At 36.8% G+C, this 15,249-nt stretch overlaps 1 protein-coding gene across 5 annotated transcripts; it reads right to left on the bottom strand.

Annotated features, from left to right (window-relative positions):
* Nucleotides 1-6,715: 6,715 nt before the first annotated feature.
* rps24 (ribosomal protein S24) lies at nt 6,716-15,234 on the bottom strand. 5 transcript variants are annotated; one of them, NM_001441958.2, is given in 6 exon segments: nt 6,716-9,014; nt 9,481-9,509; nt 10,070-10,183; nt 14,174-14,383; nt 14,490-14,555; nt 15,199-15,234. In NM_001441958.2, coding segments are annotated over 5 exon segments (399 nt in total). In that variant the 5' UTR covers nt 15,202-15,234; the 3' UTR covers nt 6,716-9,014; nt 9,481-9,503.
* Nucleotides 15,235-15,249: the final 15 nt, after the last annotated feature.

Raw genomic sequence — 15,249 nt, 5'->3', positions numbered from 1 at the left:
GAAACATAAGAAAAGGATTGACAGTGAATAGCCAAGGAACAGAGACCAAACACGGCAGGGGGTTAAGAAGTAGGCACGGAAAATGGAAAAGGCCATGCGTGCTGTGATCAAAGCACTGCCTGAACACAGTAGTTTACCTGGCTGCCTCTTTCCTATTGATGGGTGCTGGATTGTTTGCACTATACTGTGACTGAGTGAGACTCTCCTTTAATCAATTTGTGGGGAGATCACGGTGTAACCTTTGCAGTGAGATGCAGGGGTGGTCAGGAGATATCGAACGCAAGGGCGCCCACACACTCTACCTGTATTGAAAAAATGTCTGGTTAGCCTAACCTGGTAACCTGACAACATACAAAAACAGGTTCATCTGCATAGTAGTAATGAACTTAAATTGTTGGATGAAAATCTGCTTTATTGTAGATTTACAACAAAAAGGGCAGTTGATTTTCAGTTAGCCATGAATGTATTATAATCTGGTCATCATGTTGTGCATTTGCATGACATAAGCTAATGCAGGGTATATGCTGAAATCCAAAAGGTAATGTCAGTACATTTTTAGGACTTATAAAAGACCTCAGAACATTTTAAGACCTCATCACCACTTTAAATTCTAATCAGTATCTTTAACTTAATAAACAGTTGTAGTTAAATAAATCAATGGAGGAGTCAGATAAGCTCAGAAGAAACAACGCTTGAAGGAATAAACTACATGGTTGTTTTCAGTGACAGGCTTCAGCCCTGTTTAAACTCATCTTTCTCCAACCAGGAGTACGCAAACTTACATTTTCCCGTTTTGCCATTATGTGGCATTATGTGCGTTTCCCTATATGTGGAAAGCGACACATCACCTTCCTGTGTTTGTTTCAAATTACGTGACATCAACCGAACGGTGGAGTTTGGTCAAACACGCCCCGGCCCGAAACAAATCGCATGGATCAAGCATGCCGTTGTTAATATTAGGAGGAAAATACATTCTTTTTCTTTTCGGCTTAGTCTCATTAGTTTTATTAATCCGAGGTCGCCACTGCGGTATGAACCACCAACTTATCCAGCACATGTTTTACGCAGCGGATGCCCTTCCAGCTGCAACCCATCTCTGGGAAACATCCACACACACTCACTCACACACACACACACTACAGACAATTTAGCCTACCCAATTCACCTGTACCGCATATCTTTGGACTGTGGGGGAAACCGAAGTACCCGGAGGAAACCCACGCGAACGCAGGGAGAACATTCAAACTCCACACAGAAACGCCAGCTGACCCAACCGAGGCTCGAACCAACATTAGGAAAAAAAAGAAATATGTTTATGCTTTTTTGGAGTCAAACACTTTAGACAACACTTGAACAAAATTTAGGACCTTGTGAAAACATGATTTAGAGTTTTTAACACCTTTTAAGGTACCTTCTCATTTTTGATTTATCAACTTTTAATACTTTAAGACCCCGTGGACACCCTGTAATGTAAAATTAACAATCAAAAGTTATGACTTTTACATTGTTGCAAAAATATTTCATTCAAAGCTATGGTGTTGTTTTTTGTAGTTCACTTAATTTTAAGAAGACAGACTAAAGGCATTAAAATAAAATTTCTATCATCATTTACTTACCCTCCACTTATTCCATTTTTTGAGTTGGTTTTATCTGCTGAACACTAAAGAACATATTAAATGCTATTCAAAACCATAAACCACTAAGTTTAGTGGTATTTTTCAAAATTCTGGAAGTGTACTTACTTCATTCTTTAAAATATCTCCATTTTAGGTCAACAAAGTGAAACCACGTCACTCTCCAGGCTTCTGTTTTGGATTAACTATGCTTTAAAGTTTACCATGAGGCCTAACTACCTTTCACTGTGCACCTCAAGATGACTGATCATATATTAAGAAAATACCCAACAGATATCCTACCTGTAGTTATGTATCTGAAAAAGCAAGCGAAAGATCACAAGCCGACGAACAGTAAATGTTTCTGTAACTGAAAATACAGTACAAGAAAGTCAAGGAGACCTCATGTTTTGTTCTTCATACCGCACAGAGACAGACATCAAGGACGCCTCAACTCAATCGACCTACTTAAGAGTTGGTCAAAGTAAAGTATGTCATAAGCTCAGTTTTACTTCAGAGAGAGAGAAAGAGAGGGAGAGCGAGAAAGGGAAAAAACAAGCTTGTTAAATTCAGGCAATAAAAAAAATCAGACATCACACTTGTACTATAATGGTGTTGTTCAATGAAGTTCTCCTGAGGTTGAGCAATACCTGTACCTCTTTATACCTTAAAGAGAGCAATCTGCATGCATCCTTTGTCAGCAAAGACCCATGTTTCTATGCAAATCTCTTTAAAAGGTCGTGGTCAATGTGATGACGGTGCTAAAAAGAAACATTTTGCTGACCACTTGCTTTTAAGCAGGTTAAACAGCAGCCAGTGAAGGAGAATTTCTGCACTTTCCAACGAAACCACGACAAACTCAACGCTCGAGCGCGTGAAGATCAACAACGCGCGCAAGGAAAAACACGCCGCACACACAAAGAAACATGGAAGAACATGAGATGGAGAAATAATTCAACGCGATATTAATTATATATCGTTCACAGACGTGACATTCATTTAGAAAAAGCAAACTGGCAGACGCCAGGTTCGCGGACGAGGAGAAGCGGGAGTGTTTTGACATATTAAATGACTGCAGACAGTGGTGCGCGGCCGCTCTGCATTCAGCCCACGTTTCCGGAAGATTCTAAGCGCGCTCCTGTGGCTCTGCCTGACCCACCGCCAGCCCTCCTCAGATCACATTCAAAGTGATTGTGCTGCTCAATATTTCATTGACATCAGCCTCAAAGATTGTTGCTACAGTGACACCAGAGATAATTATTTTTACCACAGTCTTTTTTTGAGATGTTTTACCCCCTCCTCTGCCTGGCTCCAGCCATTCCTGTGGAGAATTGTTCTGCATAAATCAGCTGGTGGAATATTGAATCAGCCTCACCACAGGGAATGTGTTTTTGTGTGTGGTATGTGTGACTGATTATTGCAAAGAGTCAAGGCGCTAAAACAAGGCAAACGGCGCCGCTTAGTGGCAGATCTGAGGCATTTATAGAGACAGAGATTGTTGATGCAATAAAGAACGTACAAAGATACAATTTTAGCAGAGACAAAAAGGTTTAAATAAATAAAATGCCAGCAAATTAAACAAGTTTAAATGATTTAAACCAAGAAAGAATTTAGATACAATATAAATATTAGAGTCTTAAGTCTTTTTTATTAATCTGGGGTTGCCACAACGAAATTAACCGCCAATTTATCCAGCATATGTTTTATGCAGCGGATGCCTTTACAGCTGCAACCCAGCACTGGGAAACATCCATAACCACTCATTCACACAAATACACTACACACAATTTAGCTTACCCAATTCACCTATAGCACATGTCTTTTGAACCGGAGCACTGAACGGAAAAAAGTAAGGGTGTTCCTGTGAAAATTTACATTTATGCATGTAAAATGTATCCAGAAAAAGCAATAAATTAATATTAAATTCACAATGAGAAGGGTTTAAGTTCAGAGAGTAACCAAACGATACAATTTTTGGGGATATACAAAAGTTTGGAAATAAAAATTATTTAATTAAATTGGAAAAATCAACCCAAAACACTTTACATTATGTACACTTCCAAAAACTTTATTTAGTGTTTCGTCATATTGAGTACAAAATGAGTATTCAGGGAAAATATCGTTATTAAATTTAGCTAGTTTGGTATCTATTGGGTAGCAATTAGGAATTATTTTGATTGAGACTTCGACAGCTTTAGAAGATAAAGACAATGTTTTTCCAAAGAAGCCAAAACTGTTCCCAATGTCATTAAATATATGATTCCACACCCCTATGCAAGCAGGTAAAGAGATCTGAGAACTTTTAATAACGAAGCAAATATCTTTGTTTGACATACAACTAAGAAGAGTTTTGGTGTTGTCAAAAATCAAACATTCTAAAGAACCTTTATGGCCAGATTTGACTAAAGGTATAACACTCAACCAGGGATTGCACCAAAAACAATGACATATTCCTTAGGGGAACTGGAAAAGTAAACTGATGCATAAATTCTTCACTTGAGACAGCACAGTCATCTCAGAGCTGACTAACTAAAAGCATTTTTTTTAAATTAGTGATTAAATTAGTATTTTTATTAAATGTTAAATTTTTATTTAAAATAGTATTAGTATATTTTAAATTAGTGAAATAAAACTGTATATGTGAAAGGGTATCAATTTATTGAGAGTGTAGGCCAAGGCTGCCCAAACTTTTTTGTATGAAGGGCCAAAAATCAAATATCATTGAGAGCCTTGGGTTGATAAATATACAGTTGCTATGGGCAGTTTCCTCATTTATTTCATAATATATATATATTTACATATATATATATATATATATATATATATATATATATATATATATATATATATATATATATATATATATATATATATATATATATATAGAAAACCTCACTTTGAATCGTATTAACTAATGCAGTGTAACTTTTTAACTGTAACTTACTGCACTAAAAGCATAAACAATCATTTTTAACACAAGGGAGTTCAATGCTGAATACACCAGTCAAGCAGATCCTTGATTTGCCCACCAAAGTCTCTGCATTGTCCCCTATCCGTCAAGTCACAGTATGTACATTTTAAACTGAACTACAGCATTTAAATTGAAACAATTTATTTCAATATATATATATATATATATATATATATATATATATATATATATATATATATATATATATATATATATATATATATATATATTGTAGCCTAACAATAAAACAAACAAATAAAAGGTTACATTAAATCTGAAATGGCAATCTCTAAACCATCCACATCATTCCCCCCTCTTCTCAGATGGGATGGAGGGCCAAATCAAAAGTTACCATGGGGCAACTTTGGCCCGCGGGCCCTAGTTTGGGCATCGCTGGGGGAGGACTTTTAAGCACCCCAAAATGAACATTTCCAGCTTGTTTTCTGAAGCAGAATAATAAAGAGTTCTAGCTGAACACAGTCCTTGGTGATTCATAAAATGCAGTTAAGTGGCTTAAAGGTGGAACGATGTGTACACATAAAACAAAATGAATATCTGTGGCTCCTTATGGTATACTAAAGCAGGCCTTTTACTATAGTAGTCAACATTTGAAGTGGTTATCAAAGTTGTCGTAAAACTATTGAACAACACCTATTATTGTCTTAGGGCAATTTTTTTAATTGATTTTGATTTATTCAAATGTTGATCAGTATTGTAGCTGGGGAAACAATTCAAAATTGTGGGAAGTTGTCCTGGGTAATATATTTCATAGTTAATATACTCACCGGCCATTTTATTATGTACACCTTAAAAGTACCCGGTGTGGTATTCTGCTGCTGGAGCCCATCCGCCTTAAGGTTGGACGTGTTGTGCATTCAGAGGTGCTCTTCTGCATGCCTCGGTTGTAATAAGTGGTTATTTGAGTTACAGTTGCCTTTCTATCAGCATGACCCAGTCTGGCCATTCTCCTCTGACATCAACAAAGCATTTATATGCCCACAGAACTGACGCACATTGGATATTTTCTCTTTTTCAGACCATTCTCTGTAAACACTGGAGATGGTTTTTGCATGAATATCCCTGAAGACCAGCCCGTCTGGCACCAACAACCATGCCACGTTCAAAGTCACTTACACTGTAAATCCCCTTTCTTCCCTATTGATGCTCGGTTTACAGCAGTACAGCAGGTCGTCTTGACCATGCCTAAATGCATTGAGTTGCTGCCATGTGATTGGATGATTAGAAATTTGCATTAACAAGCAGTTGGACCTAATAAATACCTAATAAAGTGGCCAATGAGTGTATTTAATATTTACTTTTCTTACTTTACTTTTTCATTTGTGCCATTTTGTTGTGTGACTAAAATAAGACAAATCTGAGTTTTATTATAGCACATTTGGAAATTCCCTTTATATAGGCCATGAATAATGTACTTTTATTTTCCTTTAGAGATAGTTTTGGTCAAAAATGCCACTCATAATGAATATGAGCTGGAAAAGCTGTATTGCTTAGCTATAAATTTGATAAAAATTCATTTTCTTTTCAGGTTAGTCCCTTAATCTGGGGTCGCCAGAGCAGAATGAACCACCAACTTATCCAACACGTTTTACGCAACGATGCCCTTCTAGCTGCAACCCATCACTGGAAAACACCTATACACTCTCATTCACACACATTTTAAATTTTATAAATCACAAAAATCTAACAAATAAGTTATTGAGTAAGGAAACCCATGAATTAAATGTTTTTTTTTTTTTAATTGTAAGCATTGTTTTAGTTTATGCTTTTTACAACCTCAACTTGCACAAGATAACAGCTTTAAATCTCCTGTAATGCTTGATGAGGTTCAAATAAACCTGTAAAGACATTAGATGGCATTTATCCATTCAGAATCTTGCTTTATTTTTAGGTACTTTGATCTTGGTGGACTTTGCACTTTTTCTGTAGAATTTCTTTGTTTTAGTGACTTTTACTTCATTAAATGAATTGAAAAGAGCTTATTAGTTTATTGTCGATTAAAAAAATATTTAGAAAAAAAATCTTCAGCCATTACCTGCGTTTTACAAACAAGAACCACATTTTCAGCTAAAACACCTTCAATATCCGCCTGAAAGAAAAGTTCAATTGCTTATTGGGTTGAGAGAGCTACATTTTCATTCAGCAAATTTTCATTTGGGGGGTGAACTCTCCTTTCTTTGAATCTCAAAACACATTCTCAGAGGTTCAAAAATCAATCAGTTCCTAGTGTAACAAATGATCTGCCTCGAAAACAAAAATCATATGGCTTTGAAAGCAGACATAAGCAGTGTCACAATATGATTACTGAGAAATTGCCCAAGGTAAAGACATCTGCCAAGCAAATAAATGTTCTAATGCAATGCAAACCTCTGAGATCCTTTGGGAAAGCACTATTGTTATCCACTGTGATTATGTGCATTTTTAATAGCTTTTTTATGGGGATGCTAATGAAATACTCTTCAGAAAATGTCGAACAGGTCTTGGACGCATGTTGCATAAATATCCATAAAGCTAAATAAATCCCAGCATTCCTACCCTTGATCAACAGTTGCATTAAAGGCTTAGAAGAGTCTAAATGCCAGAGAATCCTTAAAAGCAACAACTAAATATCAAGTTGATCTTTTATTTTTATCTGTTTAATGTAATAGCGCCAATTAGTGTGAAGAATGTTATGCAATGCACATTGATATTCCAAATAATGCATCAGAGCAAACTCAATGTGCTTTGAATTTCACCTGTGCACAATGGCAATAAAATATTCCTCTGAGAAAGGCAATGCCCAGAGGAAAGAACACAAACAGGCATAAAACCCTCCAATTTCCCCCTCAGGTTTGCTATTTTTATGAATCACAAATCACTAGGCCAAAACTCAGCTCTCTGAAGACTGGAGCCCAGGGTTACTGTGGTAACATGGGAACCCTGAAGACATCATTTGCACAAGACTTTTTTTTTTTTTTGCCCCATTTCCCCCCCGTACCTATTATATTAGAAGATCTTGGACAGGTCAGTGGCATATTTATAATCAATGGCAGACACAAAGAAATGCAGCTTAGAAAAACTGTACAGATTCTGTTTGAAATGGTCTTTGTAATTATTTACCACAGGTCAAAATATTTAAAAATGTCTTATGGAAGAAAAAAAAAAAAAAGTAGTTCTGTGAAAAATGAATCAACCAGACAAGGAATCAGTGGCAAATCTGTGCAGAGTTGGCAATTGCACTACACTGTTCAAGTGTTCTTCTGCTATTAGTGTCCATTCTAGCAATTACACCACTGCTTGATATTCAGTGCATAGTATTACAGTAAAACTTAGCTGACTAAAATAATTTTAGTTTGACTGTCACTTGTAAAGCTTGGCACACAAAAGCAAAATTGTAAAATAATTTAAAACAACCATTAACAACAAACATAATTCATAAAGGACAAAGGCATACCTTTACCGTTACTATTCATTTAATGCACCCTTGAATTAAAGCATTCATTTCAAAATCTTTTGACCTTACACCTTACTCTGACAATAATGTGTGAACTTTATTTTTTTTTTTAAAGACACAATAGTGATCAACCATCATTTTAACAGGGTTTCTCTGCAGGTTTCACCAAGTCAAATTTAAGACTTACAGACCCTTTTAAGATCATCATGAATGAAGTTTTAGATTTATGCAGAGCTGAACACCAAGGCTTTTCTCTAATGGTCCGTTTTTTAGTTTTAGTTTGCCACAACACCAAAAAAATACACAATTAAATTTAGTTATTTCTTAGCCATTATGCATCAAAACAAGAAAACTCTAGTTGTACTTTTTTCAACCGGTTGCTTTTTTAAAACAAGTTGAACATTGTTAAAAATGTAGTTCTTATACAATTTATTTCTTAAATTACATGATCAAATATATACATTTGTCAGTTTTCTGTCTGAATGGATTGAGTAGTACTCCTACTCTACAATGCTTTCCTGTTATAAAACCTTGACTATTCCATCTTTATTTATAAAGATGTCTGCTCCCCTTCTTTAATTCTGTAAATAGTTTTTGTATAAATGAAAAATAATGTAAAGGGAAATGGTTTATAATCATCTCTACATCTTTAAACAGCAGAGTGTGGAGAAGGTCAGGTGAATTTATAAATTATCATCTAGTTCAATAGCAAGACAGCAGGCAGGGGTGATGTACCTAAATTCACAAATGTTCATCTGTAGTAAGATTCCAATGGAATGAATTAACAATCTCTTCAGACTTGTATCCTTAAAACCTTAATCCTTGGATAAACCATGTTAATAAACATTCAAGAAATAAGGGTAATCTTGCATTCCTGATTGAGCACTCAAAGACATCAGTATCCACTTTTTTTAAAGAATTTATTCGATGACAATGTACAAGAACATTTTCAGGCTGATGGTCTTCCCTGAAGGTCTTACTGTAAAAGCAAAGATGAGAATACAGTTAAATTAATACAACACTTCAATCTAAAACCACATCAGCCCATTACAGACAAATGATTTATACATAATCCCTAAACATCACATCTATCAAGGACAAAGGCTCTCTTTAAAGGGGAGTATCTTGAGGGATGGGTTGTTTCTGAATAATCCAGTGGGTACGAACACACTTGCAGACATGCAGTAAAAGTGGCTAGTTTACCTCGAATGAGCGAATGCTAACCACACACAGCATGCTACAAATTAGTGAGTCAAATCAATTGACAAACAGTTTAGGTGCATTTAACAGATTTTTTTCTCTTTTCAAATCTGTGTTAGAGACACCGGTTCCTTTAAATATCTGCAAGTGAGGGGGGTAAGGCATTGGGATTGAACATGCAAAGCACTGCAAGTTAACTGGTAAAAGTGGATCACATCAGCACACCATGCCGATTTCCACTCTACCTTCTCCTGAAAACTCAAGCCTTTCACTTCTGTAATGGTCCAGGGGAGGCAAAAGAGGGTAAAAGATTGGACAAAATGAGATCTTTCAACTAAATCTACTCATGTCTAGAAGTACTCTGAAACACAGGCTTTCATTTCATGCTGGGTTTGTGATCAACAGCCCCAAAAAACAGTCTTTTTGACTGCAGCATGAATTTGTAAATCCTGCTATTTTGCTTGTGCTACTGATTCCTACACGGTCAGCACATCACTATTAGTAAGCGCTCTACTCACTACTCAAGTAGGATTATATAAAGGTGCCTGTAAGAATTATTTCAAACCATAAACTGGGGTCAATAGCATTAGCCATGAACAAAGCAGCTAAATGTTTGGAGTTAACTTTACAGATCACTCCAGACTCTCCTTCCACAGCAGTTAGTCTACTTGTGAAAGCGTTTACCTTCTATAGTCCAGAAGTACATTTGATCAAGGAGGAAAGATGACAAATTACACATTAAAACTAAGACAATGACGACAAAAACATCCATGACAGGCAGAAGATAGAAAAAGGGTTCTCAATCTTACAGAGGATACTGAAGATAAACATTACCTTTTTGCCAGAAGCACCAACAGATGCTTTCTTGATGCCTCTAACTTTCTTCATTCTGTTCTTGCGTTCCTTGCGCTGTTTTCTGGATGTCTTTTTCTTCTCATAAAGGCCATGCTGAAGAATAAAGACAAGAGTTTTATAAAACAAGCTTCCTTTGTCTGATGTACACTTAACAATTCACTAAAATGGTTCACAAAAGTAATTTCCTCATTGAAACCACTCCAATAAAAGTTGCTTAAATTTAAAGTTCAAAAAGACCCTTCAGTGTTCCAATGGTAATGCATTCATTTTGGTGTCTGAATCTTTAAACCATAAAAGTTATTACACAATCTTAAATAGTCATATTTTAGCCATTGTTCCATTTAGCTTGTTTAAATTCAAAATATGAAATTAAATCAAGCTCAAAAAATGTCTAAAGATCAAAACTCATATTCTGACTTAAACAATCCACATAAAACTAAGGGCTTACTCACACTATGCTATCCGAACCGTGCCCAGGCCCGTTTCCCGGATCGTTTGAGAAGAGTGAGTGCTCTGAATCAGGCTCAGGCACAGTTCACTTGGGCTTTGGTGCAGTACGCTTGTGGGTGAGTGCAGAACCCGCATAAGCCAGAAACTAAAAGCAAGACGTGACTTTTGAGGGACCGTTTCATTAGGATTAATTGATCATTCTTACTGTTCAATGAACGCAAACTGTTGTAGTTTATTAAAGACGCAAACCCCTCATTGCATGACAGCTGCACCTTCAGCAAACCTCCTAAATCCTGCAGCACGAGGACTTTGATTGTTTAAGAGTGTCAAAAGTGGCCGATCTGTTCGGCGAAATATTTGACAGCGCATCACAGCATTCCAAATGATTAAAACAATATAACTGAAGAAATCTCCACTGCGCTGAGCGAGAGCGCTTACTAAGCTGCGCATCATCGATGTAAGAGTGCCCAGGCACGATTGTAATGTGAGTGGGGGCCGTCGGGGGGACAAGCGTGCTTTGGCCCAGTTCAAGGCAACTGTACATAGCGTGAGTAACGCCCTAACAAAAACAATTATATAAAAAGGATGGTTAAAAAAAAAGCTCACATTTACTCAGTTAGCTACAATTGTTTTTGAACCACAATATTCTGTTAATCAAAGCATAAAATTATGAAAAATATTACATTTTATTAAATGTCTTAAATTTGTATTAAATGTTGACGTCCATAGCAAAAACAAAATGCATCATCTTTGGCTGTTTTTTTTCCAACACTCTTCACTATATCTTTGATTTCAATAGGTGTAAATCTTAAACAGGTTTAAAACAAGTTGGGGCAGTGAGAAAATAATAGTAGAATATTACATTTTCAATTTCTCCGATAAATTATTAAAGAGCCCATATTATGGGTTTTTGAAAATTCCCCTCCATGTAGTGTGTAACAGCTCTAAGTGAAGTGAAGTATCCAGCTAAGGCTTAAATCTGTAAGAATACAGTGTTTAAAACGGTTGATTCATCTATAAAAGAGTCGACTCATAGTGCTTCAAACGAGTCGCCTTGATACCGAGTCATTAGGTGTTTCGCCATGACGTATGAACGAAACCAAGTTATTCACGTGCATGCGCAAACCCGGGAGATTTCAAACCTGAGGCCCCGCCCTCTGACGCAGAAACCCAGACACACACACACACACACACCCACAAACACACGCACACCCACAAACACACGCACACAAACATGCCGGTCGATTGAAGTCACACTGCTGATGGATATTATATCGAGTCTCTACCCAAAAATGAAACATCAGCATTATAACCAAGCAGTTGGAAACTACTGGAAACTTCTGGAAGCTACATGCTACAAAGAATACTTCATCTGCGTTTGTTAAAGGAAGGATCAGTAAAGAGTAACTTACTGATGGACGTCAGAATGGGTTTCTTTCTCCATTTCTCAAGTGTAAGTACGTGCGATTAAAGTTGTTGCCTCGTTGACTCTAGCTTGCAAATGTATTTAGTTGTGATTTGTTACTTGTAACCGAGTGTACTGTATCAGGTTAACTGGCTATATTCTCTTATCGCACGCAAAGTCACGTTAAAAACACGATGCGTGCTGCTTTGTTTATGGAGCTCCGTGGTAGAGGTCTGCATTCCTGTGGCTGTCCCCGCGCCAGATTTCTGCGGCGCGGGAATAAATTTCCGAAAAAAATCGCGGGAGCGGTCGGTAACGGGTTTAATTTGGGACGGGAGCAGGCTGTCTAGCAATATCACGGATATCGCTATGCGAATGAGAAAGAGAGAGCTTTGCCTATGAGTCTGCTTGGTGGTTGTGTGTGTGTTAGTGCGTGCGTATGAGAGAGAAAGAGAGAGCTTTGTGTGCTTGGTGCTGTGTGTGTGTTTATACAGACAGCTTGGCTGTCTGGACTGTGTAGCTGGGTGATTTTTGGTTGTGTTCTCCCCCGCTCTAGCGGGATCGGGCGCGGCGGGCAGAAAACGGGGCGGGTTCTCAGGCTAAAACCTGGCGGGTGCGGGCATAAGCGGGAGCGTTGTCGTCCAGAGGTGTGTGTTTTTGTGTGTGTGTGGCAGCTAAAATCCACACCTACACTATTGAGCGTGTATGAACCGTGATTACTTTTTATATTGCTGGTTAGCTATTGGGCATTTCACTCTCTGACTAAAGGCAGTCGACCAATCGCGACAGACTGTCATCGGTCCAATCAGCGCAGATTAGCTTCGCGCTAAGGAGGGGTTTGGGAACAAATGAATCACTGGACGATTCATACGGGAGTCGCTGGGATAATTAGGTAAAAATAAATGCAGATTATAAGACCAAGAAAGTGTTTTTTGACCTTGCATGCATATTAGACTGTTGTTGGAGACCCTTACAACCAAGATATGACCCTATTTCATGTATAATATGGGCTCTTTAAAACATTAGTGGAAGCATCAGGCTGACAAATGGGCAAAACCTAGCAGTTTGATGAAGAGCTGCAAAACATAAATATGTATTTTTTTAGAAAATGCAATTGGGCACTCGACAGTAATTTTAACAGTAGAAATGGGAATAATAGTAAAAAGGTCCACTCAATTTTCAAAAAAAAAAAAATATATATATATATATATATATATATAAAAATAAAAACCTTGTCGATTGCTAAAAACGTCTGCTTAATTTGTCAGAAAAAAAAACCCTGAACATTCTAAAATTTGATAAAAATCAACGTTCCTTCATTTTCTTCTCTGATAATGGTTTGCTGTGTAATATTTATGGAGCCACACAATTGTGATCAACCATAAGTGAAATTACTATTACTTCTAAATGTATTTTTTGTCATAAACAGAATTTTGTTTTGCTGGCAGAAAATGGTTTATACGAATCTTGTTACAAATTTAGGAAACTGGTTGTAATATTGTGCTCCCAAATTTACATTAAAGCACAAATTGCCACGCTACAGTCTGGCACACAGCAACACATACGACATAACAGCCTTTGTGTTTTTATAATTCGTGCTTAAATTGTCAAACTTGACTTTTGGCACAAATTTCCTTTGGATGCTATAACAGCCATAAGATGCCACACTCTACTGCGACTTTACACAACATTAACAATAATATTTTCAGTCTACATTTTATCTTTAAATTAGTTATTTAAATGAATTTTACAATGTTTTGTAAAATAATTAAGTTCTCCAAACTTCAAAGGGATAGTTCACCTAAAAATAAGTAATCATTTACTCATTATTTACTCCTTTCAGCTTTGAGGTTCTTTTTAAACCAATGATTTTTTTAATAATGCTGAAAACCAGAAACCCCTGACTTCCATAGTATTAGTTTTACCTCTTACAGAAAACAATGTTACAGGGTTTAAGCTATCTTCAAAACAAATTTTGGGTTCATCAGAACAAAACTAAAAGGTTTGAAACATGTTAAGGGTGAGTTAATGGGTTTTAATTTATAGATAAACTCTCTCTTAAATGTTTGAAGAACTTGCTTTAGAAAGCAATTAAAACAGACAGAAAAAAAAAGAGAACTCACAAGTCTGTTTTCTCAGTCTAAGACAATGATGTGAAAGGTGGTACCTTAATACTTCAACTTTATATATTAATCATGCAGCACTATAAGCATCAGTGAATGGCATACCCTCTGCAGCCTGTATTTGGGCTCATTCTTCTTGGCGTAGTCCAAAGAATCGTAGATCATGCCGAACCCTGTTGTCTTGCCACCACCAAACTGTGTTTTGAAGCCAAAGACGAACACCACATCAGGGGTGGTTTTGTACATTTTTGCAAGCTTTTCCCTGATCTCTGTCTTAGGGACTGTTGCTTTGCCCGGATGCAGGACATCGACAATCTGAAAATATATATATATTTTTAAAAAAACATGAATGAGCAAATGCATCTTATTATACACATTTTGTCTTCAGTAAGCAAGGAAATCAAATTTGCAACCAACTTACCATTTGCTTCCTCTGAAGCAGCCGGTTTGTCATAAACTTTCTGGTCCTGACAGTGACTGTGTCGTTCTGCAAAGTGACATTAAAATCCGGATTAAACCATCTTTTAAATCTAGCAATAATAATAATGCAAATTAACAGAAACCCCCGAGCTAAACTTGCATGAGAGCTTTTCTCAAAGAACAAAGTTCGTATTTCTTGGCATGACAGCTTCATTTCTTACTCAAGACACTTTAAAGCAATATATCGTTACAAAAGAATCCAACAGAGTTAAGTTACTTGACGAACATCAGAATCGTTTTGCAAATATGAACTGATAACCATGTAGAAAACATCATAGCTTCGCGAGTATTAAACCATGGTTAGCAGTTTAGCCATGTTAGCTTCACAGGCTCGACACTAAATACAAGGGCCAAATTAAGTGCTAAGGTTTCACGTATTTATTACTTTATGTCCACGGACAAAAATATGTTCCCACTCACTAATATTGTTTTTCTTCATTGCCCGTGCACTGGATAAGAGTAACACGATGGTCCGAACTGGAAAACTATCATCTTTCGTTGTGGTAATAATCAGCACATCGTTCAAATGAAGCTACAAATTGGCCATAATATATGTTTATTGTGTTTTACGCTCGAAATGACACTATTACGTCGTCGGATGGTGAAGATTTAATCAGATTATTATATTCATTTTTCCCCACTCGACTCACCATCTTGGCGTCGGCTCGCTCAGGGACGAGGAAAAGGAAGAAGGACCCGTA

Source organism: Danio rerio, chromosome 13 (genome assembly GCF_052040795.2).
Source record: "Danio rerio strain M-AB ecotype USA chromosome 13, GRCz13ab, whole genome shotgun sequence".
Taxonomy (NCBI): domain Eukaryota; kingdom Metazoa; phylum Chordata; class Actinopteri; order Cypriniformes; family Danionidae; genus Danio; species Danio rerio.
The sequence above is the reverse complement of the archived record's forward strand: the minus strand, read 5'-3'. Positions and strand labels throughout refer to the sequence as shown.